Raw genomic sequence first — 25,672 nt, forward strand, 5'->3', positions numbered from 1 at the left:
CTGCCTTGAGTGACAATTTTTATTGCCGCGTTTTTATTATTTTTATTTTATGTGATGTTTGTATTTTTCCGTTTTTTAGGTTAGAATTTTTTTGGCTAAAAACTTTTTTTTGGCATTTTGAGTGGCAGCTTTGTGATATTTTTTTGCATTAGGCATAACTTTTCAGTATTATAAGTGTGTATTCATGCTTGCTGATGGGCTAATCTCGCTATTCATGCGAGAGTGCTCATTTTTGGAGAATCTGTAGGAAATTGAGGCTAATTTTAGGTTGAGTGGAGATTTTTTTGATGAAATACATAATGTGAAAATAATTTAACATTTTCTAGAGAAAAATCTCTATGAGAGCATTATATACTTAAAAAAAAGTCTTTTAACTATATTTTAAGACTTAGTACTAGTAAAAATATTTATTTGAAAAAGAGCTACAGCTGATCTCCAGGAGCTCCTCTCAAAAAAGACGTTTTGCGGTGACCACTATTTCTCGGAACTGGATCATCCGAAATTAAAAAACCAAACAGATTTCGTTAAAATAATGTTAAATCTAGTAATTAATCGAATGAATAAGCAAAATAAAATTTTTTGATAAAATGGCGGTTTTTCTAAAAAAAAATCGATTCTTCACCGAAATTTCGGCCTTAAATTGTTTATAAAAAAAAAATATTTATCGGAGAGAAAAAATCTTCGATTAATTACTAAAAAATATATTTAAGAAGACCGTGTTAAAATTTGAGACTAATCGGTCTTGACGTTTTCGAGTAATGTTGGTCACCGACTTTGAAAACACCATTTTGAGAAAAACGCGTTTAAAGTTTGGATCTTGTACTTCCAAGCACTCTGAAACGCCTTTTCAAATTTTTCATTTGCTTTTAACTTTGAAAATATTCACCGGAACGATACGAAATTTTCTGTGTGTATTCTTAAATATAGGTACATTAAGAAACTGAAATAAAAAAATCGATTTTTTGAAAATTCTAACTGTATATAACCCCTTAAGTGAAAAAAATATACACTGGTGGCCACATAATTAGGGACAAAATAAAGTTGAGTAAAACACGCGTTTCAGTTCAATATTTTTATCACTAAATTTTCGCCTAGAGACCCACTGTAAATTACAACGGTATATTATAACTGTGCTCAAAAATGTAGCACGTTTTTGAGTGACAAATTAAGACACTTTTACTAAAATTCGGCGGTTTGATGAATTGATTGTATTTTGAGTGTGCTGGTGCTTGGTCACATAATTAAGGACACCAATTTTTTTATTGGATTTTTTATTATTTTAACACAAAAACTTGCGGTAAGTTGTATAAATCATTTGTATATTAACTAAATATTCAATATCAAATAAAAAAACTGTTAGATATGGGTCGAAAAAAGAGTTGTACTCCAGAATTGAGGAAAATGATTAGTTACAAGTACGTGAAGGAAAAAATGTCCATTAGAGCCGTAGCGAAGGAACTTTTATGCTCAAAATCAATGGTTCACAATGCTTTGATTCATTACGGAGGACAGGGAGTAAAATAAGAAAAAAAAAAACGGCCCAGAAAAACTACTTCAAAGGACGATCTTGTAATTTGTAGAGTTTGCAAGGCGAATCCTTTTTTAACTTCCAGGCAAATCCTTGGCACGATAAAGGATCAACTGACCAACGATGTATCAACACGAACCATCAGATGTCGTCTTCTTGAATCGCAAGAAAAAACCCGCACGTATCAAACAAAAACTTAAAGAGTCGTATTAAATATGCAATGGAGTATATCGGAAAACCCTTAGATTTTTGGAAACAAATACTGTTGAGCGATGAATCCAAGTTTAATTTATTTGGTTCAGATGGGAAACAATTTGTTCGTTAAATTTTCAATAAATCTATAACTTCTGTATACTTAATTTTGGGAAAAATATCTTTTTATATACACTGGTGACAACATAATTAAGGACACTCCGTTTTCTTTTAAAATATTGGTTTATTTTATAATTTAAAAGCGACATATTTTTTTAAACTTCAGTTACCATATTGATAATCAATTGATAATTTTTTAATACAAAAATTACTTTCAACTGCTAACATTAACAGGCTTCTTTTGTAAAACCCCACATACAGAAAGCAGCTTAAAACTAAATGACTAAAACTCGGTATTTCAAGCCGAGATTGTCGGATTATGGGAAGGCGCTAAGTGGGCTTGCACCCTAACAAACAGCTCCATCCAATTTTTTATGGATAGCCAAGCGACATTTAAGGCTATCCGCTGCGACAACACGAAATCTCACTGCGTCAGATCACGCAAAGAGGCAATTAATAGACTAGCGGGAGAAAGGCGGTTGAGTTGGCCCACTCAGGGGCAGCTGGGGACGCAGTTCCTTTAAACTGCCCTAGACCTTTCAGTTCTCTCGAGCGCTGTCTATAGCATCAATGCTAGGGGAACATATCAAAACTAATATGGGGTTATGTTGACAATGGACAGACCAAACAACTTCTTATTCTGAGCAAAATAGAACTAAGCTGTATCACATGGCACTTACCCCTAAGAGTCCACCTGCAGAGACTTGGTATAGTAGAATTGGCAGAAGGCACGACGTGTGTGGAAGGTGACGAGACACTAGAACATTATCTTTGTGAATGTCCAGACTTCAGTCGGTTAAGAAGAGACAACTTCCATGGCTTCCAATACTCAAAACTAAGATAAATTGGACAGCTGGGGTGGGAAAAACTTGGAAGCTTCGTCAAATCGACCGAGATGTTTATGTGTTTCAAAAATTATATATTAATATTGTTCGATTGTTTTTGACGCCATTTTAGAAATTTTGTATCCAAAGACACTCCATAAACTTTCACACAAACAATTTCTCACTCTCTTACTTTTCAATTTAACTAAAATTTTTATGCGTTTTCATTTCACTTTGGATTCTATCTCATACTGCTGCATACTGCTCACCTCATCTTCTCTTTATAAATATGCATGTGTATGTATGTGTGTGCGCATGTTATTAGAGCGCAATATTGAAAATTTCATTGCGAAACTTTTTAATTACTTATGCTGTTTTAAGTACGCAGTTAAGTACTAGCGAAGGGGAGGCAACAACAGACCAAGTTATAAGAGTGTGTAAAATGGTTGACGAATCATCCAAATGACAACTACAAAAAAATTTAAAATTAAATTTATAAATTTAATAACAAAAACAAACATGAAAATAATAATATTTTCAGGATTTATATAATATATGAAAAAAAATTTAAAAATTATTTTAAAAAATTATTAATTTTTTTTTTGAAGAAATAAATTTATTTAAAATCAAAATTAAACGAAATTGTATGCAAAATTTTTAATTTCATTGGACTTTTGTATAAAAAAACAACAACAAATCAAATATACATATCTTTGAAATAGCAATTAATAAACATTACGGAAATAATTAAAAAAAATAAATAAAAAAGTTAAATTTTTTTATAGCGATTTTACACAAAAAAAATTAAAAAAAAATTATAAAAAATATATGATAAATATATAAATAATAATATTAAAAAAAAATAAACAGAAATTTGGTAAAAAAAATTTATAAAAATAAAAAAATATTTTTTTAAATGTTAAGAAAAAACTAGAATAATAAAAAATATAAAAAAAAAATTTCTAAATTTGTACATTTCTCTTTCAAAAATTAGTATTTTTTTTTTAATTTTAATAACAGTTGATTTTTTTCCTAATTTCTTGTTTCGTTTTCTAAGTGGTGTTTTAATTAAAAAATCCAAGTATTTTTTAAAAAATTTCAATTATATTTGAATTTTATTTTTTAAAAGATTTCCATTTTTGATTTTCAAAAAAATTAAATTTCAAATTTTTTTGTAAAAGATTATTAAATTCTGTGCATATGTTGATAGCCATTTCTTCTGCGAGGTCGGTAAAATTGATAACAAAAAACCCCTAGCTAACACTTTTCAATAATGTATTTCTTTTTGTTGTTTTTTTTTTTTTGTTTTGACCCTCTGAAATATGAGCTGTAGCAACAGCAGCTACAAAGTTCATAAATGCATTTTAGTACGCACAGCGTGTGTAGGCGTGGCAGTGCGAGTGACATTGAGTTGACAGTTGTCATGTCAGTGGCAAGTTTTTTGCAGTTTTACAACAGTTTTTGTTGTTTTTATTTTTTTTGCTACTACTTTCTGCAATGGCAGCCTACAACAGCCTATGAACTGGCAGGTTTTGGGTCGAGTGTGGTTTCAAGGTAAAGGTAAACTGTCGCAACAAAACATAGCGACAAAATAAAGTAAAGAAATACAAAAAATTAAAAAAAGAACAATAACAAAAACTACAAAAACAAAATATAGCTTATAAAAAAGCTTGCAATAAAGCAAGGTAGAAAACAAAAAACGCCAACAATGCCAATAAGCTGCGTAAGAAACTGCCAACTTTTGTTTATAACTTGTTCGCTAACTGCTAGACAGCAGCGTCGGCTTACGGCAGCAGCTGTGTTTGATTTGCCATTACAATACAACAAGAACAGCTATGAAGGTCAGCTGTCGTGTCTGCTGAATGAGTGCAAGGCCAGTACGCAAGTGCAATTGACATTATACATTTATACAAAAGAAACTACATAATATATTATGGAAAGTGTGGGTGTGTGTGTTTGTAATATGTACAGGTGTAATTGTGCAGTCAAAAATCGTAAGCTTTAAATGCCTACTTTTAGGCTTGTAAGCCGATTTAAATCGCACAAAACATTAGCAGCGTTAATTTAAGTGCTGATAGCTTAATTTTGCTGGGTGGCACATGGCGTATGAGTAACATGTTGTAGGCAATTAGTGTGACAGGGCGTATGAGTAATGTGGATTTGAGGAGGAGAAATGCATTTGTAATATAAAGAAGCAAATATGTCGATATTTTGTGATAATGAAAGGCATTAAAACTACTTATAGCTGTTATTACTATAGAAATGTTGAAAGTAAAAATGATAATGCTTAAAATCCATAAAAATTTATTTCGATATTACATATTTCAAGAGTCCCTCGAGTTTCGAATTAACGAGAGTCGACTGTATTTTGAAAATTGGAAGCATAATGTTTGTTAATAAATATGAAAATATTTTTTTATGGTTTTTATTATAAAAATTTTTAAATTTCCCGTTTTTTGTGTTTTTTACTTTTCGAATTATTTGTTGGTAAAATTTTTTCAAAATTAAATTTATTGTTAAAATTTTATTTTTTCAATATTGAGATGGACATAGTCTCGAAATATTTAGTATTTCTAAAAGCTCAATAATATGCTTATTTTAAAATATAACATTTTTGTTGCTTTTTTTTTAAATTAAATATCAAAATCAAAAAGTTTAAATTGTAGATTTCTTTAGCGTTTCCTACGTTCGGGATTATCTGTATTATTATATTAATATTGTACTTTTTTTTCAAATGTAAAAGTTTAAATTTTTGATATTTTTCCTATAATTTTAAATTTAAAAATGTTTATTATCAAATTTTCAGAATTTTTATTCTTTGTAACAAATTACTTTGTTGTATTATACGTATTTTCTTTTGTCCATCAGCAGGAAGTAGTTTAAAATATTTTGGAAATAAAATTTTTATATTTTCTAAATTCAAAGTAAACTTCTTAAATTACTATTGCTTAATTTTTTTTTATTTATTTTTTTTTTTTTAATTTTTTCAGCAGTTTTCTAACTTTTTATCCGGAATTTTTAAACTAAAATTTAGACATTTTTGAAAAAAATCGAAATTTATTTACTTACGTAAATATTTAGAAGTTTTAAATGAAATACTCTAAATACGCTAATTAATTTTTTTAACTGAATTTAAAAAATACAAAATTAAAGTACAAAATTATCCATAAAATATTTAACTTTTTTTTTAATTTCAAGTTTCTTTTTCAAAAAATTGTTTTTTTTTTAATTTTAATTTTTTTCTTCATAATTTCATATAGTATATCTTTTTAAAATAAAGTAATAAATTTAAAGCTATCGCAAGCGTGAGATAGGACGTATATTTTTTAATTTTTCATCAACGGAAAGAAACGCTTTATCATTAAGGACTTCTTTTCATATTGGTTTAAGTCAGAGAGTCATGGCGTATACGCAACATTTTAATATAAATAGTATTTATGTATTTATGGAATACATATGTATGTATAGACATATACCTATGTATACAAAAGTATATAAATTTGAGTAGTAAAATGATTATAACATAAAAATCATCAAACCTGTGATATCTGCCCGAAATAAGGTCATTCCAAGTCTTGAACATAATGCTGACCCAACTGAGCACCTCCATTAACTTTAGTATGCAAAAGTAATATGTATGAACAATGACAATATTCTTACCTGAAAAGAGAATAAAAAATATGAAATCAGTACTATTTTGTGCATTAATGAGCATTAAAAATTAAAACACGTTTTTGATAAAATATTTTTTTCGTTTTAATTTTTTTGCTGAATTTTAAAATTTAAAATGTTTCAGTTATTTTTTTTAATATACAAACACTCATACAAAAAAGCTGATATATTTCACACGTGCATTAATTTTTTTATACACGAAATGTGAATTGATTTCTAATGCCTTATACAAGCGCTTGACGCTGAAACACACACACACTCTCTACCAAAAAAAAGAGTAAAATTGCTATTCCCGGTAAATGTCACACGTTTGCCAAATAATAAGGCGGTGTGTAAGAATATGTGGCAGCTTTTTTCACCAGTTATCTCATGTATAAAGCATATGTGCAGTTGCGCAGCGTGCAAACGTGAGTGGCAGCCATAAGCGTCGCTGTATGTGGCAAGCGTATGTAGTACGCCACGTAATGTCACGGCGAGAATAATACGCCAAAGCACGTATGCGCACCACAACAATAACAACGACAAGTGCAATGATTAAAGCAGCAAAGGTAGAAACTATATAGGAATTTGCTGCTGAAAACGATGCGAGCAATATGCCAATAAAAAGCAGACAAGCTACCAAAAAAAATGGAAGAAAAACAGAATGAAACGTGCCGAACCAGTTGATTTGGCATTTATTTGTACGCTTCACGCTGCACACTGCTGTTGGTATTATTTTTTATCGTAATTTTTATTTGCTATCCTGCGGGTGTTGCAATTAGTGACACATCAATATTGAGTGGTCTATTGGTGGCACAAACGCAGACATATGCTTTTGTAGTATAAACGTGGGAGAGTAAGAGGGACTTTAAAATTCCCAAAAACAAAATTTCATAAAAAATGCATTAATTCGACAAAACTTGTAACGGGTGATTTTTTTGAGGTTAGGATTTTCATGCATTAGTATTTGACAGATCACGTGGGATTTCAGACATGGTGTCAAAGAGAAAGATGCTCAGTATGCTTTGACATTTCATCATGAATAGACTTACTAACGAGCAACGCTTGCAAATCATTGAATTTTATTACCAAAATCAGTGTTCGGTTCGAAATGTGTTTCGCGCTTTACGTCCGATTTATGGTCTACATAATCGACCAAGTGAGCAAACAATTAATGCGATTGTGACCAAGTTTCGCACTCAGTTTACTTTATTGGACATTAAACCAACCACACGAATGCGTACAGTGCGTACAGAAGAGAATATTGCGTCTGTTTCTGAGAGTGTGGCTGAAGACCGTGAAATGTCGATTCGTCGCCGTTCGCAGCAATTGGGTTTGTGTTATTCGACCACATGGAAGATTTTACGCAAAGATCTTGGTGTAAAACCGTATAAAATACAGCTCGTGCAAGAACTGAAGCCGAATGATCTGCCACAACGTCGAATTTTCAGTGAATGGGCCCTAGAAAAGTTGGCAGAAAATCCGCTTTTTTATCGACAAATTTTGTTCAGCGATGAGGCTCATTTCTGGTTGAATGGCTACGTAAATAAGCAAAATTGCCGCATTTGGGGTGAAGAGCAACCAGAAGCCGTTCAAGAACTGCCCATGCATCCCGAAAAATGCACTGTTTGGTGTGGTTTGTACGCTGGTGGAATCATTGGACCGTATTTTTTCAAAGATGCTGTTGGACGCAACGTTACGGTGAATGGCGATCGCTATCGTTCGATGCTAACAAACTTTTTGTTGCCAAAAATGGAAGAACTGAACTTGGTTGACATGTGGTTTCAACAAGATGGCGCTACATGCCACACAGCTCGCGATTCTATGGCCATTTTGAGGGAAAACTTCGGAGAACAATTCATCTCAAGAAATGGACCCGTAAGTTGGCCACCAAGATCATGCGATTTAACGCCTTTAGACTATTTTTTGTGGGGCTACGTCAAGTCTAAAGTCTACAGAAATAAGCCAGCAACTATTCCAGCTTTGGAAGACAACATTTCCGAAGAAATTCGGGCTATTCCGGCCGAAATGCTCGAAAAAGTTGCCCAAAATTGGACTTTCCGAATGGACCACCTAAGACGCAGCCGCGGTCAACATTTAAATGAAATTATCTTCAAAAAGTAAATGTCATGAACCAATCTAACGTTTCAAATAAAGAACCGATGAGATTTTGCAAATTTTATGCGTTTTTTTTTTTAAAAAAGTTATCAAGCTCTTAAAAAATCACCCTTTATTATATAAAAAGTAATCGGAAAATTAGTATAAACAATTAAAAAAAATGATTTTGTTCTAAAATTTCATAAAAAATTTAAATGATAAAAAAAAAATTAATTGTAAAAATTAAAAATTTTAGATCCTGAAATTTTTTTTAATTTTTTGTATTCTAAAATAAATTTATTGAAAACTAAAAACTAAAAAAATTTAAACACAAAAATATTAATTTAAATTTTTTAATTTGAAAATATTTAGTTTGTTCAATTATAATAATAAAAAACAATTTCTTATTAAATATATAGTTTTTTAATAAAAAAATATTTTTTTTTACTTTTTATTTAATTTGCACCATTTTCTGAAAGCCTGTAGAGATATGTTTCCCTTATTAATAGTATTCAAATTATTTTGATTTCGCATAACGTTTCAAATAAAGAACCGATGAGATTTTGCAAATTTTATGCGTTTTTTTTTTAAAAAAAGTTATCAAGCTCTTAAAAAATCACCCTTTATTATATAAAAAGTAATCGGAAAATTAGTATAAACAATTAAAAAAAATGATTTTGTTCTAAAATTTCATAAAAAATTTAAATGATAAAAAAAAAATTAATTGTAAAAATTAAAAATTTTAGATCCTGAAATTTTTTTTAATTTTTTGTATTCTAAAATAAATTTATTGAAAACTAAAAACTAAAAAAATTTAAACACAAAAATATTAATTTAAATTTTTTAATTTGAAAATATTTAGTTTGTTCAATTATAATAATAAAAAACAATTTCTTATTAAATATATAGTTTTTTAATAAAAAAATATTTTTTTTTACTTTTTATTTAATTTGCACCATTTTCTGAAAGCCTGTAGAGATATGTTTCCCTTATTAATAGTATTCAAATTATTTTGAAAATTAAGAAAACAAGTATGAGAAAAAGTTAGAAAATTTATACTTTTTTCAACTTTAAATTTAGGTAAAAATTTCTATGAAATTTTACAACAACAAAAAAAACCTTCTACAAATTTTAAAATTAAATTTTGATTTTTTTATGTTATTAGTATATATACATTAAGTTTCCTTAACATTTCTTATTTTTAATTTTCTTTGGTTTCGTCTTTTTTTTTTGTCTCAAAAAGTAGTATCCGAAATTACAAAAATGAATCTTAAAATTTTTCCTATAGTTGATTCCAATTGATTTGAGAATGAAAAAAAGCAACTATTCTGAATACCTTTCCGAGAAATTCAAACTGATTAAAAAAACTTATTTTATTTTTATCATTATTGTTGTATTTTTTTTTAATTTTTTTTCGTTCATTGAGTATAGCTGATCTGAAATTCTCAAACAGTTTATGTATTTATTTTAATAAATATTGAGCTTTTGCTTTAAATAGTATAAACCGAATACTATTCGCTCCATTTATAGCTGGTGAAGCTTAAATATTTTCCTTGAAAATAAAACAGTATTTGAAGAAGTCCTACTGAGGCAATTTGTTGAAGACAATTAAGCAAATGACTCAAATTTATAAAATAAAATATCCAAAAATAAAAATAATATAGATATGAATACTGCAACTTCACTGATTTATCATAATCCAAATAAATAATTATATAAGTATTTCATATATTTCATTGAGTATTTTTATGTTGCTATCACAGTTTATTGAACATATTTCTCATAAACTTTTCCTCTTTTTACATTCTTATTGCAGTTATTAAAACTACTGAAGCCACACTCAAAACTTATTAATGGCATACCCCAGCAAAAGTTATATGTACGAACACTTTTGAAAGGCACTGTAAAATCTACGAAAAAAAATTTCTAGACATTCGCACGAGTATACGAAACGAAAACAAAGCAAAAATCGTACCAGAACATTATCCGTTGCAAAAGGCGATCACATTTGAAGTTTTCCACACACTACTGCAGCACCTCCCGCACCAAAACACTGATCGCCTCACTGAATAGCTGCTCGCGGTAGACAAAGCAATTGCATACAATGTTTCACATCTCCGCACAGGAGTCGAGATTAAGCAATGCGAATAACAACAAAACTTCAACAATACCAACAGCAGTAGCAGCAGCAACTACCACAACAACAATAACAGCAACACCGCGCACGCATGGCAGCAACTCGAGCGGCGATCGGAACGCATGTCAAACCATCGATATACGCAAATTGGCAGCGACCGCCGCACAATTAGAGGCCGCCAGTAATGGGCAGCGCAGTGCTGTGGGAACAACAGAAGCAGCAGCAGCGACGACGTCGATGGGAGCGACGCATACAGCTACAGCAGCGTACAATAATTGCAACAACATCGGCAACAACATACACCGAAGTGGCAGCAAAGGCAGCAACAGCAGTGGCGGCTATGCAGCAGCAACACGATCAAGGTTAAAAGCAACATCAGCAGAGAATACCACAACAAACAGCACAGCAAAAACAACAACACCAAATAATCTAGCAACAATAACGACAACAACAAAACCAGCCAGTGATTCGAACAAGCCAGCGACAGCGTCACTACCTAAAATGCATTCCAACGCAACACCGACTACGGAGCATGTCATCGGCGGTGGCGGCGGCGGCAACAGCAATGGCAATGCGGGCGGCGCAGTTGTGCTCAATATTGGCAATGCCGCCGAGACGCTGCAACGCCACGGTAGCGCGCATAGCAAATGCAGCACGGGCAGCGACGGCGGTGGCCAGCCGCGCGTCGGACGCAACAGTGGGAGCGCGCGCAGTCGCAATAAGCAGCGAAAAACTAGTTCCTCAAGTGCCAAAGGTGCTGCGGGCGGTGACAGCACAACAAAAACTACAGCAACAACAATAACTAGCAACAATCCTACTAGCAATAAGTTAAGCGCTGCCACCACGAACCCCGAGCGTGGCGCCGCGTCGCCGCAATCAGCAACAAGTCAAGCGCACGGCGGCGCGCAAAACTCCAGAGTGCAACGTTCGAGTAGCAAGCGCAGCACCAGCAAAGCGGCTAAACAACAACAGTCGCAAAATGGTGACGCGGCGCAACCACAACAACAACGCGATGCGCGTCATTCGCAATCTTCGTCGTCGCGTGAACGCTCACGATCACGTTCGCGCTCACGTTCACAACAGCGCAGCGATGAGGAGCGCGCCGCGCGCACCGACGAACGCGATGCCGGTGCAGTTAGCGCCACAAGGCAACGCCATCGCCATGGCAGTCGTAATTCGTTGGCGAGTTTGGAGCGTGGACGCGCCACCGCGGCGGAGCGCAGTAAGAAACAACGCGTCGATGAGGAGGCCGATGACGATTCCTATACTTCATCGTCGGGCGTGAGCTGCAATGGTTCGTGCAGTTCGGATGATGGCGACTCGAATAGTACGACGTCGAGTGGTGAACCGAATTTGCCATATCCTGGCTTTCCGGAGACCTCTTTCAGATGGTTCACGCAAGACTCGAGTTTGCGCAACTTTTGTCTGCGGCTCATCACCAATCCATATCCTTTTCAATAAAAAATTAAATTTTTTACAGCAAATCACATTTGGTGCGGCTTTGAACAGTGAGTAATTGTGTTAGTGACTAAAAGTATGCAATGCTTTTTTATATCATAGATTAAGTATAACCCCATCAATGAAAAGATATTCTTTTCAAGGCCATAAAACTCGGCCTTTTCGACTATTTAATTGAAAAAATACTTTGCAAGGACCTGCAAGAAGTTGCGTTAACCACTTTGCGCCTGAAAGTATGCAAATAAATAACAAAAACACAAAAATTTCTATTTGAAAATCATTTATTTTCCCTCAATTATCTGCTAAGTGAAACTAAGAAAACGAAAACAGTTTGAAAAAAAAAAATCAAAGGCAGATGCTTCATCCAATTTAGTTGATATGCCAAAGCAAATCTTTGTCTTTTTTGTTGTTGTGCGTTTTCAGCAACGAAGTAGTGGCACAAAGAGCGCGCACATAAATCAAATAAATTAAAAGTTAATCAAATGCGATTTTAGACAAGTGGCTGAGGTAGAGCAAACAAGTTTTTGGAGTTTGAGGATAAGCGAAATTCGAAAGATAATGGAAAGAAAGCTACGCGCTCTTGTGGTTGTGAGGCGATTTGTGATAATATAAGAACACAATGAGGATTTAAAATCAGTAAAATTGTATGAAACCAAGGGAAACTTCTTCAAAACCGCATTGATTTTGACCTCTATAATATTTTTTTTATTTTAAGGTAGGTTTAAAGGTTACCAGTCATTGGTGTTCCGAAGAAAATTTGTTTGTACCGAATATACACCACATATTCGACAGATTCTATCTCTGCTTCTTTTATAGAAACCACCTAACCGAACTAGGTTATTAGTGTCATTATAAGTCTCAAGACGTGAGCTATGTAGCTTTGACATAAATATTATGTTACTTGGGTGCATTTTAGTACATCCCAAACAACTTCTCCCAGACTTTATCTTCTTCAGGATACAAAGAAAGGTTGTGGAATGACATTAGTTATTCAAAAGGACATATATTTCGTGATTCCAGATTACCTCTAAAGTTCTTCACAAAGTCCGTTATGTTCTTCTAAATAAAATAAAATAAAATAAAATAAAATAGAATAAAATAAAATAAAATAAAATGAAATAAAATAAAACAAAAAAAAAATAAAGTCGAGACTTAACATATTTTTCAGTCTAACTTCACAGTTATTCAGTCATGTAATAAGATATACATCGATAACTTTGTTTTACCTTGCCGCAACCTTAAGACTTCAGTCCTGAGCCATAAGTTCTTGGTTTAGTTGCTTTTAAGGTTCCCTCTCATTTACTTGAGGCGAATGGTTCAGGAATTGTGTATATAGAAATCTGACTGGACACTGAAAACAAACTGGACTGTAATAAAGGCAATAAATCTATTACATCTCTCAGAAACTCTTAGATGTTAGGTTAGATTTGGTTAGATTCTATGGCGAAACTGTAGAAAGGACAGTTCTTTAACAACTCAGTAAACTTTATTTAAATGTATACTAAGTCTTTGGAGATCCTTATTTGAATAGTTCTGTCACTCCAAGTGAGAATATAGATTCTTCTTTTGAAGGATCTACTTGCTTATGCTGATACAAAGCTTTTTCGTTAGTAAGGCATTTAAACTATAAGTTATAGACTAATATGAGACAAAATCTGATACTTAGTCATTGGAGAATCTGCTTTCGAGCTCAGAAGAGCCTCGTGGATGCCAAAATAGTATTTTTTCGCAGTATTTTTTCATTATACCGTCATTTTGTTAATATATCTTCTACCTAATGATCGACTATTCTTCTCGGGTGTTTTTGCTTCTTAATCATAGTATATTAAATGGCTTAAAATGTAGCTTAGAAAGCCTAAAGGTTGAAAAAATGTAAATTGTAACCAGAAAGAAGCATGTCAAGAGTGAAAATTGCCAAAAAATTAAGGAGTTGGGAAGTTATTTACATACAGGAATGCAAAAACTTCTGATTTACAAAAAAAAGTTGTTGGTATGAAAATGCAAGAAATTTGCAAGCACAGCGCAAAAAATAACAACAACACCGGAGCATTTCAATAGAGTAAACAAATATTCTTACTACGTCGCACACATACAAATAAAGTATTTTTTACCGCTGCATACGAAAAAACTGAAGTCACCTGCAATTTGTATGGACAAACTGCTCGACGGCAAGGAGAAGAGCACAAACCCATGTCTATATGTATAAATCTTTATATGCATGCATGTGTAAGCATGAGTGTGTGAGCGAGCATATGCTTTTTTCAATAAATGCCAACGACGATTTTCTCTTTGTTGTTACTTTGTTGCTGTTTTCATTGACTTGACTGCTTTTTCAGCTTCACTGCCAACTACATGTAAGCAACAAAAACAAGTATATCAACAACAACTATAAAATAAAATTGTGTCGCAGCGACAAACTCCAGTTGGCTGCAGCGCATGAACTGTTGCTGGCTGCTTCGTTGCGCTTTGTTACAGGTAACTGCGCGAGTTTTTTATGTAGCGGAAGCGGAAATAAAAATCAACCATAGTGAAATATGTTTACTTATTTTTTTCTATATTTTTTTCATCGAGTGCACAGCGATTTTTCAATGCAACCCCATGACCGACAATATAAACAAGCATGCCTGCAAATAGTCGTGTGCATTTGCCGTAGCATACTTTTAGGGTACGAAATAGTTTAACGTATTTTTCACTGCGCTCATTTTATTTGCCTTATTTATTGCATTTTCCAGTATTTTTAGTTTACGCTTTTCAATTTTTTATTTTTATTTTATTTTTTCTTATTCTCCTTTTACATTTTTCTGCTTTCTGCTCACATTTTCAGGTTTATTTAATTCCAACCGTTTCATGCCAAGGCCACTGCGTTAATTGGAGAATCTGTTGGGCATATTTGTTTACGCTTTGCCATCTTTTCATTTTATTTATGACTTGGCTCGTACATTTATTTAACTCTGTTTTATCTGTGGCAGTGCAGTGATTTTAAATTGAAAATAATTTCAAGTAAGAAAAATTCTCACTTTCTGTACGACGGGAATGCTGAGCTTAAATGGCTGGAAGTTGTTTTTATGAATAAATATAATTAAAAAACCAAATAAAGGAGAAAATAAGGAAACATAAAATAAAATAAATAAATAAATAAAAATAAAAATAAAATAAAATAAAATAAAATAAAATAAATAAATAAATAAATAAAAATAAAATAAAATAAAATAAAAAAAAATAAAATAAAATAAATAAATAAATAAAAATAAAATAAAATAAAATAAAATAAAATAAAATAAAATAAAATAAATAAATAAATAAATAAAAATAAAAGAAAATAAAATAAATAAATAAATAAATAAAAATAAAATAAAATAAATAAATAAATAAATAAAAATAAAATAAAATAAATAAATAAATAAAAATAAAATAAAATAAAATAAATAAATAAAAATAAAATAAAATGAAATAAAATAAATAAATAAATAAATAAAAATAAAATAAAATAAAATAAAATAAAATAAATAAATAAAAATAAAATAAAATAAAATAAATAAATAAATAAATAAATAAAAATAAAATAAAATAAAATAAAATAAATAAATAAATAAATAAAAATAAAATAAAATAAAATAAATAAATAAATAAAAATAAAATAAAATAAAAAAAAATAAAAAATAAAATAAAATAAAATAAAATAAAATAAAATAAAATAAATAAATAAATAAATAAAAATAAAATAAAATAAAATAAAATAAAATAAAATAAATAAATAAATAAATAAATAAAAATAAAATAAAATAAAATAAAATAAAATAAATAAATAAATAAAAATAAAATAAATAAATAAATAAAATAAAATAAAATAAATAAATAAAATTAAATAAATAAAAAATAAAATCAAATAAAATAAAATAAATAAAAAAATAAAAGAAATAAATAAAATAAAATAAAATAAAATAAATAAAAAATAAAATAAATAAATAAAATAAAATAAAATTAAATTAAATTAAATTAAATAAATTAAAAATAAAATAAATAAATAAAATAAAATAAAATAAGAAATTAACGAGAGTTTTGCACCGGCCATATGTAATACAGTCGAATTTCCATAACTCGAACTCCTATATCTCGAAAATCTCCACAACTCGAACTCTTGAACTGGCAATAGCGTTTAGAAATAAATGCCATAGAAAATTTCTTCCATAACTCAAATTTCTTTAACTCGAATCCATAACTCAAACTCTTGACTTGGCAATAGAAGTCAAATTTCATACAAATTTCCTTCCATAAATCGAACTTTCGAATTTCCCTATAGTCCATATATCATATGGAGGCGAATAGAAAATATGATATAACACTTATGGACTGCATAAATCATGTAAAAACGAGCCAAACAATAGCAAACTGCAACTATTTACCTTTCTATTTTTACCTTTCTAGTCTTACTCGTATTGCAGTGTGAGTAGTTTTGAGCAATTTTGAGCAGTTTTGAGCAATAATATTATTATTAAATATAATATTGTTAGCAAGTTTGTTTGCGAAGTACTTCTCGATTAACATTTAATATACGAAATCATTCATCTAACTATTTAACCACAAGCAATTCTCAAACGGTTTATATTATCTGTACTTCCTATATTTGAAGAAATTTTGAGCGCCTTTATAAACATAAAAAAACCAATTTTGTATTTATTAGAACATATTGCATGTTGGAGTATAGATCATACTTCAAAATATCGATAAAAGTTTGGAAAAATTACCGAAATCGGTGTGTATTGTCATGAATAGTCTGAAGAAGCAAAATACAAACAGTAACATTTCTAGTACTTACATAAATGAGGAACGAGATTGTTATTATTAACTTTCGGGAGCTTTCAGGAGCTTACAAGAGCTTGAACTTTCAAAAGCTTTTTTGAGCTATCTTTCTAGTTTTCATTCAATTGAAAGCTATTATAAAATTGATCTTTGAAGCTTTAAAAGAATTATTTCGAAAGTAACGAGCACTCTTTCATTGACTATAATGGACAATTACTCAACCAAAACGAGCTTCAAAGCTTTGTAGTGGTCACGAAAGCTCATAAGACTCACTACTGTAGTTGAAAAGCTTTTGAAAATGTTCATGGTTTTATCAAATGTACTTCAACTCTAAATTTATATCTTATTAGTACCAAAAATTCACATAAAACAAAATTTTCGTACATCTGGCAACACCATGCAGCCAATTCGACATCATTATACTACCAACCTTGTAATATACCGTTATTACTACGAAATGTTGCAAGTCGTGAGTAGCGCATGTAAATAGTTTCCAACTTAATGCACTTGAAGACACACTAAGTACGTGTACACACACACATAGAGCAGCTTAATACGCTTGTATGCGTGTGCTGCCTTACAAATTGCTCTCATCCAACACACACACACATGTAATGCGTAAAATTTCAATTTGCCTGCACCAGCTGTGTCACACACATGTCGTCGTCGTCGTCGTCGCAGCGTGCCGCATATTTAACAACCACAACATAAATACATATTAACGCTAAGCGTAACAACAACAATAACAACAACTTAAGCATCTAGTAAGAAGCGTGTGTTGAAGATTTATACGTGGACAATGGTGGCATGCGCAAACGGTGTAATATGTGTAACTAAGCATGTGCTTATAGACAACAACATAAGCACAGCAACAACAACAATAACGCAACATGTAGCTTACTAAGCGTTAGCGCTAAGCAAAACAAATCAAGTGAAACCTTGTCACGCACACAGACACACTCATGCACTCGCAGAGATAACAATAACAAACTAGAAGCTGAATGGAAATTTCTAAGTAGTGCTACAACAATAACAACAACAACAACAATAGCGTGCCAAAATAGCTCGCAAGCCACTTGTGCCATCGCAAGAAAACCACACAAATGAGCTAAACGAAGTGCAACGAATTTGTTGCATTGTTGTTGTTGTAGCTGTTATTGTTGTAAACTTATTCCCATCATGCATGCATAGCATTTACAACAGTATTGTCACTTTTTCTGCAGCTAGCTTGCTTTGTTATTTCCTAACAATTCACGCAATTTTCTATTATTATTTATATTTGCTTTGTTGTTGTTGTTGTTGTTGATTAAATTAAATTGTACGTCCGTGTTTGTTGTTGGCGCATTGTACAAATATCAATTTAATAGTGGCTATTATTGTAAGAAATGTCCTGGAAATAAGTGAAGTTAAGTTGGATCAGCTGAGGTTAGGTTATGTTAAATTAAGTCAGATTATGTTAAGTTAGGGTAAGTTAAAATTATAACGAATAAAGTTATTTCGAATAAGTGAGATTAAGTTAAGTTAAGTTAGGTTAAATTAAATTAAGTTAAGTTAAGTTAAGTTAAGTTAAGTTAAGTTAAGTAATGATAAGTAAAGTTAATTTAAGTTAAGGTAAGTTAGGTTAAATTAAATTAAGTTAAGTTAAGTTATGTTAAGTTAATTTACGTTAACTGAAGTTAAGTCAAAAGTAAGTGAGACTATGTTGCATTAAGTTAAGTTATGTTAAGTTAAGTTAAGCTATGTTAAATTAAGTTAGGTTAAGTTAAAAGTAGGTCGAATAGAGTTATTCAGAGACTTCATATGTGTTAGATTCTAGTTCAGTTCAAATAAATTGAATCTAAACTAATTTATTCTAGAATTTTAGACGATCTAGAAAAAATAAGATAGGTTAGATTTTATGGGCTTATATTAGGATAAGTTAAATTAGGTGATGTTAAGTTAAGACAATATTAAGACGGATTCGAATTAACAAAATGATGTTTGAACGGATTTCTTTCAATGAGGTTAGGAAAGATTAAATGAGGCTATGTAAAGCTTTTTAAAATTCGTTAAGCTGTCTAAACCCATTCGATCACGTCGGATACCTCTAGAGGCGATAATAAAAAACGTAGTTCAGTAGAAAGTCAGGTACAATCAGAAAATGAAAACGAAGAAAAAAAACCAGAGTACAAAAATCAGAAAAAAGATAAAGAGGTAAAAGAAACAAAATACGAAGAGACCAAAGACGTCGAAAAAGTAGAATTCGAAGAATACGAAGATGATGAAATATTACAAGTGAGCATCAAAAATAGCTGTCTTCGTTTCACCCAAATCTAGAGAGGGTCGAATCAAACAAGCAACTTGTATAAATGCGCTAAACTTTCCTAATCAAATACAGAGAGAATTTTAAATCACATTGATGAAGCGTCATATATATATATATATATATATTTGGCGTAGGAACTGTTTTAAGCGATTCTTTTTCTGCATAGGCGAGTACTGCATCGAACACCTTCAGAGCTGGAGTGTTTTCATCCATTCGTACAACATGACCTAGCCAGCGTAGCCACTGTCTTTTTATTCGCTGAACTATGTCAATGTCGTCGTATAAATCGTGGAGCTCATCCATTCCACTCCATCGCCTGCGGTATTCGCCGTTGCCTATGTTAAGAGGACCATAAATTTTGCGCAGAACCTTTCTCTCGAAAACCCCAAGAATCGTCTCATCTTACGCAGACTTAGGTTAGGTTGGGTTAGGTTAAGTGGCTGTCAAACGACGCACCTAGGCCTTTGGGAGGCCCATTGTGATACCACTGGGACTGAGATCCCTCACACTATCGAGTCATCATTGAACCACCCTGTGGTCATGATAAAGTGAAAAAGTTCACACAATTTGGCATGAGCAACTTCGCCCACATCCTCGAGAAAACCTCGTCCATTAGTTGCGATTCTTTTTCTTGCAGAGCCTTGCATCCACAAAGAAGGTGTTTCGTTTCTTATTCTTCTTCTTGTTAGCTCCTGCAGTAATCATTGAAAGGTAGCCCCAGTCTGTTGGCGTGTCTCCCAATCAGACAGTGTCCCGTTAACACCCCAACAAGGGTTCTTGTTTCATTCCTCTTAAATTTCAATAAGCGACAAGCCGTCTCTTATTCCACTCTGGCCACGTAGGCTGCTTACGGAGCAAGTCGTTACTTGTTTCCATTGTGATTCAGCCGTATCTACTGCATGTTTATCGATTAAGTAGTTGCAGGTTGCCAGAGGTATATAGATTGCCTCTTTGTCGGCCTCCAACTGCAGTGTGGTGCCCAATCTAGCTAGTTCATCTGCCACACATTTCCCAGGGATGTCACTATGTCCTGGGAGTCATTGCAGGTGTATCGTGAAATATGACGCCATTGTCAATAATAAATCCAAGCATTCTTTCACTATCTTAGAAGATATTCTATGAGACTTTAATGATTTTAAAGCCGTTTGACTATCCGAGAATATGAATATTTGTCTGGTCGCTAACTCTCTTTTTGACAGAACGAGAAGGCTTTCTTTAATTGCAGTAATTTCTGATTGGAACACACTGCAATGATCCGGTCGCCGGAAGGCGATTCTGGTATCTAGTTTTTCTGAGAATACCCCACATCCAACTCGTTTGTCTAGTTTTGACCCGTCCGTGTAGATACTTAGCTTTCTAGAGAGGAGTGGGATATGGGAAAAGTGGGTTATTCAGTTATAAGTATATACTCAGACACAATTAACTATAAACAGCAGATGTTTTGTTCCGAAAAGTAGATACTGTCTTTAATATCGATTCCTACAGAAGATTGTCTCGGAATTGCAAACTTTTGACTTTTCAGTATACTCATCTAATACTGAAAGTATATACATTCAAGAGCAGATTATAAAAGGAACTATAATACCCTTTGATATTATTAGAGACTTCATCTAAGTACCTGTTTCTGATAATTTTTACACCCTGAGATTCAAATTGGTGGATTCTTCACTCTTCTATTTAGGAGCTTCAGTTCAAAGATGGACTATTTAAAATCAATTTATATCACAGAGTTCAACAGCTAAGATCCTAGATCTATAGCTTGTGGTTCAAAAATTTAAGTTTATATCACTAAAAAGTGGCTATTTATTGAATATTCGAGAAGTAAATTTATTTAATTTTACTCTCAGCTGGCAATAAAATTAAATAGTAAACAATTATTTTTTTTTTCATTATTTTTTTTTCATTATTCATTTCATTCTTTTTTTTCATGGGTCAGCATGAAAAATCTATATGACAATTTCACACAGCTTAAGGTAGTAAATAAAATAATTGTATTTAAGCTGCTGGAAATATTTAAAATTTTAAATATTTTTGCAAAAAAAAATTTGCTCTCATAAAACTTTTTTGCTGGCAACCGCTAATATACGCATCAATAAACAATAGTTGACCACAAAATGCTTTTTGAATTGACCTAAAATTGGCTTAAGTGCTTAATTGTTCGGGCGCGTTAAACCACATGAGTGGCGCAGAGAAATAGAAAGAGAGATATAGAGATAGAGATGGAAAAGGGAGGCATAAGCAACTAACGGTAAAAGGAGGTATGCAATAATTGAGATGCATGCACACGGCATGCAATGAAAGCAAGGGATTTATCATTTAATTATAATTGAAGACCAACAAAGAGAGGGTGTGTAGGAGAATATAGTAGTAACATGAGAAAACAAACAAAAAAATAGCACAGCAATAAAGTGGGGTTATGTGCGAATGGGAACAAATTGACATTGTCAGTCTAACCCTTGCGTTGAGCCGGACAACAGCAAAAGTAATAAAATATCGATTTGCAAGTGCATGCAGAAAGCGATTTTTGTTGGTTACAATCTAGAAACATATATGCTGCTAACTCGATTGTATCGTATCCGTATTGGTTATAGAAAAAAACAACAACTGCTGCATTTTAAATGAGCTCTGTCCAGCTTGTGCGGGGTAGATATATATATTGGTGTTTATAGCTGTGCGTATGTGATACTCTACTCACAACGATGACTATATTCACTGGCGCCATTGAGGCGATGAAAAATTTTATCGATACGTACAGTGTTAATAAGCTGTCAGGGGCGAGCATGTATTCAAGCAGGTTGCAATATAGAATTTTTAAGCAGGATATTGTTATTTTAAATTGAAATAATAAATGCAGATCAAAATACTAAAATAAAATAAATATAGAAAATAAAAATACAAAATATTAATATTTAAGATTATAAAATAAATCAATCATAAATGCAGCGACTTCATCTTCTCTCAGGTATTTAAAGATATTGGCATATCTTGCCTTAGATTCTGGACTTGCCTTAGACTGGACAGTAGTACTAAATGTGTACCAAATAATATTGATCATATTGAATATAATTCTAACATTAGGATCTTATTTTCTTTCATCTAATCAAGAATACTGACGTTCTCTCCCTCGCTCTCTCTCTTGTGAGAACAATATCCGGAGTTATAAAGTTAACATCCATATAAGCGATGTCGGAGACCATCCGGATCTTTTAGTGCTGTTTTAACATACTTTAAGATTATTTGTAGCATGTTTTCTCCCACTACAACAACAGCAACAACAACTACTGAGAAAATAATTGCCTTTTTCTTTACTCTCGTGATATTTAAGGGGTTTAGGTGTAGTCAGGATTTTCAAAAAATCTGTTTTTTTTTTGGATTTTCGTTAAGATTCTTAAAAATATACTTTTCGAGTTATTCGACAAATAACAAAGAGCGCTCAGGCACTCCCACACGCTAGTGTCAAACTTTAAATGCACTATGTTTTTTGAACTGGTGACAACTGAAACTCGATAACCGCTCAGTAGATTTTAATGAAATTCATACAGCTTTTAGAATACATAATAAACTCAGGCCTGATCCGAATGATTTTTACTGAAAATTCGTGTCTCTGACTACCCCTAACTCCTTAAGAGCCACAGTTTTCGATTCATAGGCAAATAATCGCTAGACGTTGGCGAAAGAGTCTCGTTGAGAGCTGAATCTATGTATATAGGCAGAACTAATATGAGAAAAGAACTAAGGCTAAGATATTAAGCAATAGCAATGCTCATCGATAAGGTCTCTAAAACTTCTAGTGTTGAAAAATCTTTCAGTTGGCCAGTGTGGATCGAAGTATTTCAGTATACGTTGGGCTAAATCTTATGCGATGGTAGTTTAAGCGGGAAGAATTTGAAAACATAGTGAAAGACTCATTAGTTCAGGGCCTTTAACATAGGTCTCTCCACATTTAGTCGTTGGATCGCTGAACAAAACAGTTCTATCCCGCTAGAGCCTACTTGTACTTTTGTAATTTAAATGTTCAGCCAACTGATACCCAGTAAATTCAAATATGAACGATCCAAATGTATCTCGTCAACAGTATTGAATGTTTTATGGACACTATTTATGACCTCTTGGCAGATTGGCAGAGCTCCCTAAAGCCTACTCCAGACTATTTTTGCTGGTGCTTACAGACATCGTATATGGAACAAAGGAGGATTTCGAATATTTTAGCTCTTCCCTCACCTGTGAATTTAAACCTTGGTTTTGAGATTATATCGATATAGAAAGAGTGTTCTGTATAAAGAAAGGAATCAGCTATTAGAATTAACCCCAAAACAAAGAATAAATACGGTTCCTGCCATCCGAAGGTACCTTATTATGTTTATAAGACAAGCACATAGTGTTAACCCAAAGGATTTAGAATAACATCGAGGCTAATGGATCGGTAGGACCTTTAGTCATATCTGGTAAACGAATTTCATTATTTTTCAATACTACGACCTCTTAGAATAACTGTAGGGTCAAGTATCGAAAATATTCATATTTCATTCATCGCTAAAAATATTGTTCGAATTCTCAACCGAATTATGAAAACAACAATTTTAAATAAATTAAATTAAAGAAAAATTTAAAGTCATAGATTAGCTTAAGTTCTCAGCCGATTTTTTTAACGTATGATAATATTTTAGGTATGCACTGCGATCTATGGTCTATTGTAGCCCGATAGATAGATAATAGTTTATTAAAAACTGCTAATTTCATTCGTAGTAGCGTTAGTTCATATAATTCTCAACCGTCTGTTTTTTTTTTTTTTGGTGCAGTTTAAATTATTGAAGATTTGAATAAACATATGTATACATAATAAAAAAAAACAAAATTTGTAAAAAATATTTCTGTTTAAAAAAAATTATTATAAGAAAATGAATTTTTGAAACAAAATTTTTTTATACTTTTGTAATTTTTTTTTTCAATTTTTAATTTAGCTCTACTGACATTTTCATAATTCTTAGCATGACAAATATGATTGGATACGGTTGGAAATACCCCAGAATATTTTCTCATGCTATTATTAACTCCGTTACCATAAAACCAAAAACAAGCATAACTACCGGCATATTTATGCCCGAACAATCACTACACAGCTACCAAAAACAAGCAGGAAAGCTGGTTAAAATTGTACTTTTAATGCCTCATGAAGTTATATACATATGTATATGTGTGTAGTCTAAATATGTTTGACTTCAATATTTTCCCTATCGCAATAACCAACAACAACAACATTACAATTTTATGAGTTTGCAGAATGGTTAGGGCTACGTAATCAATGTGTGTAATTATTGGCAGGGCAAAAGTCGATTCCATATATGTATGTATATATGTATGTAGAATCGCACATTTGAATAGACACCAGCTAGAGCGTGTGTGTGACGTGCATAATATAGCCGTTGGGAACAAGCGCAAGCAGCAGCATATGTAATGATAAGTAATAAGGCTGATGAAGGCAGTTGCAATGAACAGAGACCGGGAGGGTAGTTGATATTTGAATGCAGACAAGGACGTTAATTTGTATGGGCAATGTCAACGGTGGCTTGTGGGCGTAAAACATAAAGAACACACACCCACGAATATAGAAAAGCCAACAATGCATACGGTTTTTTCTCCAAACAGCATACGCACAAGTTAGCATTGAAATGAAATGACGGCAAAAATCAATGGCATTTCGATGTTGAATGTGGCGGCAGGCAATCGAGTGGTCACATGGGAACTGCTAATGGATGGCTGGCGGTTTTTTGAATGCCGAAATAATGGTATTTGTATGGCGTACAACGCTGTGTGCGCATTGCTCAGCAATTAATTGGCCGCCTAGGCGTAACGTCAACTCGATATGTATGCAGGCAGGTTAATAATGGAAAATATATGATGGGAAGCACGTGATATATATTTAAAAGCAAATATAAATAAGTAGAGTTGTGGTTATAAGCCGTTCCGCATTGCTATGTCGTAAAAAAATTGCTCAGAAAATATGTCGCTTGACCGTTAAGCACTTCGTATGATGACACAACAACAAATAAGCTACAAGTATTCATATATATGTACATTTGTACTTGTTATTGTTAAAATGCGTACAACGCGCTGACATGCCACGCACGCACAATTCTCATACAAATTGCCACAAACTTCACTACAATCAATATCACCGACTGCCCTGCCGCACACACACACAACTTAACCGCACAAGTGTGTGCTTTAATCACCGTCTCCATCCCTGCCAGCCAAAGGTGGTGAAAAAGCTGGTTAAACAGAAGTTTTTTAAACCCACAAAAGTGGTAAAAAAGTGGTGAGTTTGCCATAGGCCAGCATAGCTGCTTGTGAGTTTTTTAACCACTATTCCCCTCACACGTACGAATACAAAAACAAAACAACCCAAACGTGTGCGTTGGTGTTAGTAATTGAAGAGACATGAGGGGAAAGTGGTTAGGCCTGGCTGGCAGGGATGCGCGCTAGGTATAACCGTATGTGTGTGTGAGTGGTTGTGGCAGCTATAAAAATGCAATAAATTCATATCGTATTGATGAATTCGT

General features: G+C 32.3%; 1 protein-coding gene across 1 annotated transcript in view; it reads left to right on the forward strand.

Annotated features, from left to right (window-relative positions):
* Positions 1 to 25,672, forward strand: part of LOC105219445 (uncharacterized) — a 255,025-nt gene that overhangs the window by 99,505 nt on the left and 129,848 nt on the right. Inside the window, exon 3 of the mRNA XM_054230853.1 lies at positions 10,229 to 11,993. Within this exon, the coding sequence (XP_054086828.1) occupies positions 10,517 to 11,993 (1,477 nt within the window). The 5' untranslated portion in view covers positions 10,229 to 10,516. The remainder of the gene's footprint in view (positions 1 to 10,228; positions 11,994 to 25,672) is intronic.

The sequence above is a fragment of the Zeugodacus cucurbitae genome, chromosome 5 (genome assembly GCF_028554725.1).
Source record: "Zeugodacus cucurbitae isolate PBARC_wt_2022May chromosome 5, idZeuCucr1.2, whole genome shotgun sequence".
Taxonomy (NCBI): domain Eukaryota; kingdom Metazoa; phylum Arthropoda; class Insecta; order Diptera; family Tephritidae; genus Zeugodacus; species Zeugodacus cucurbitae.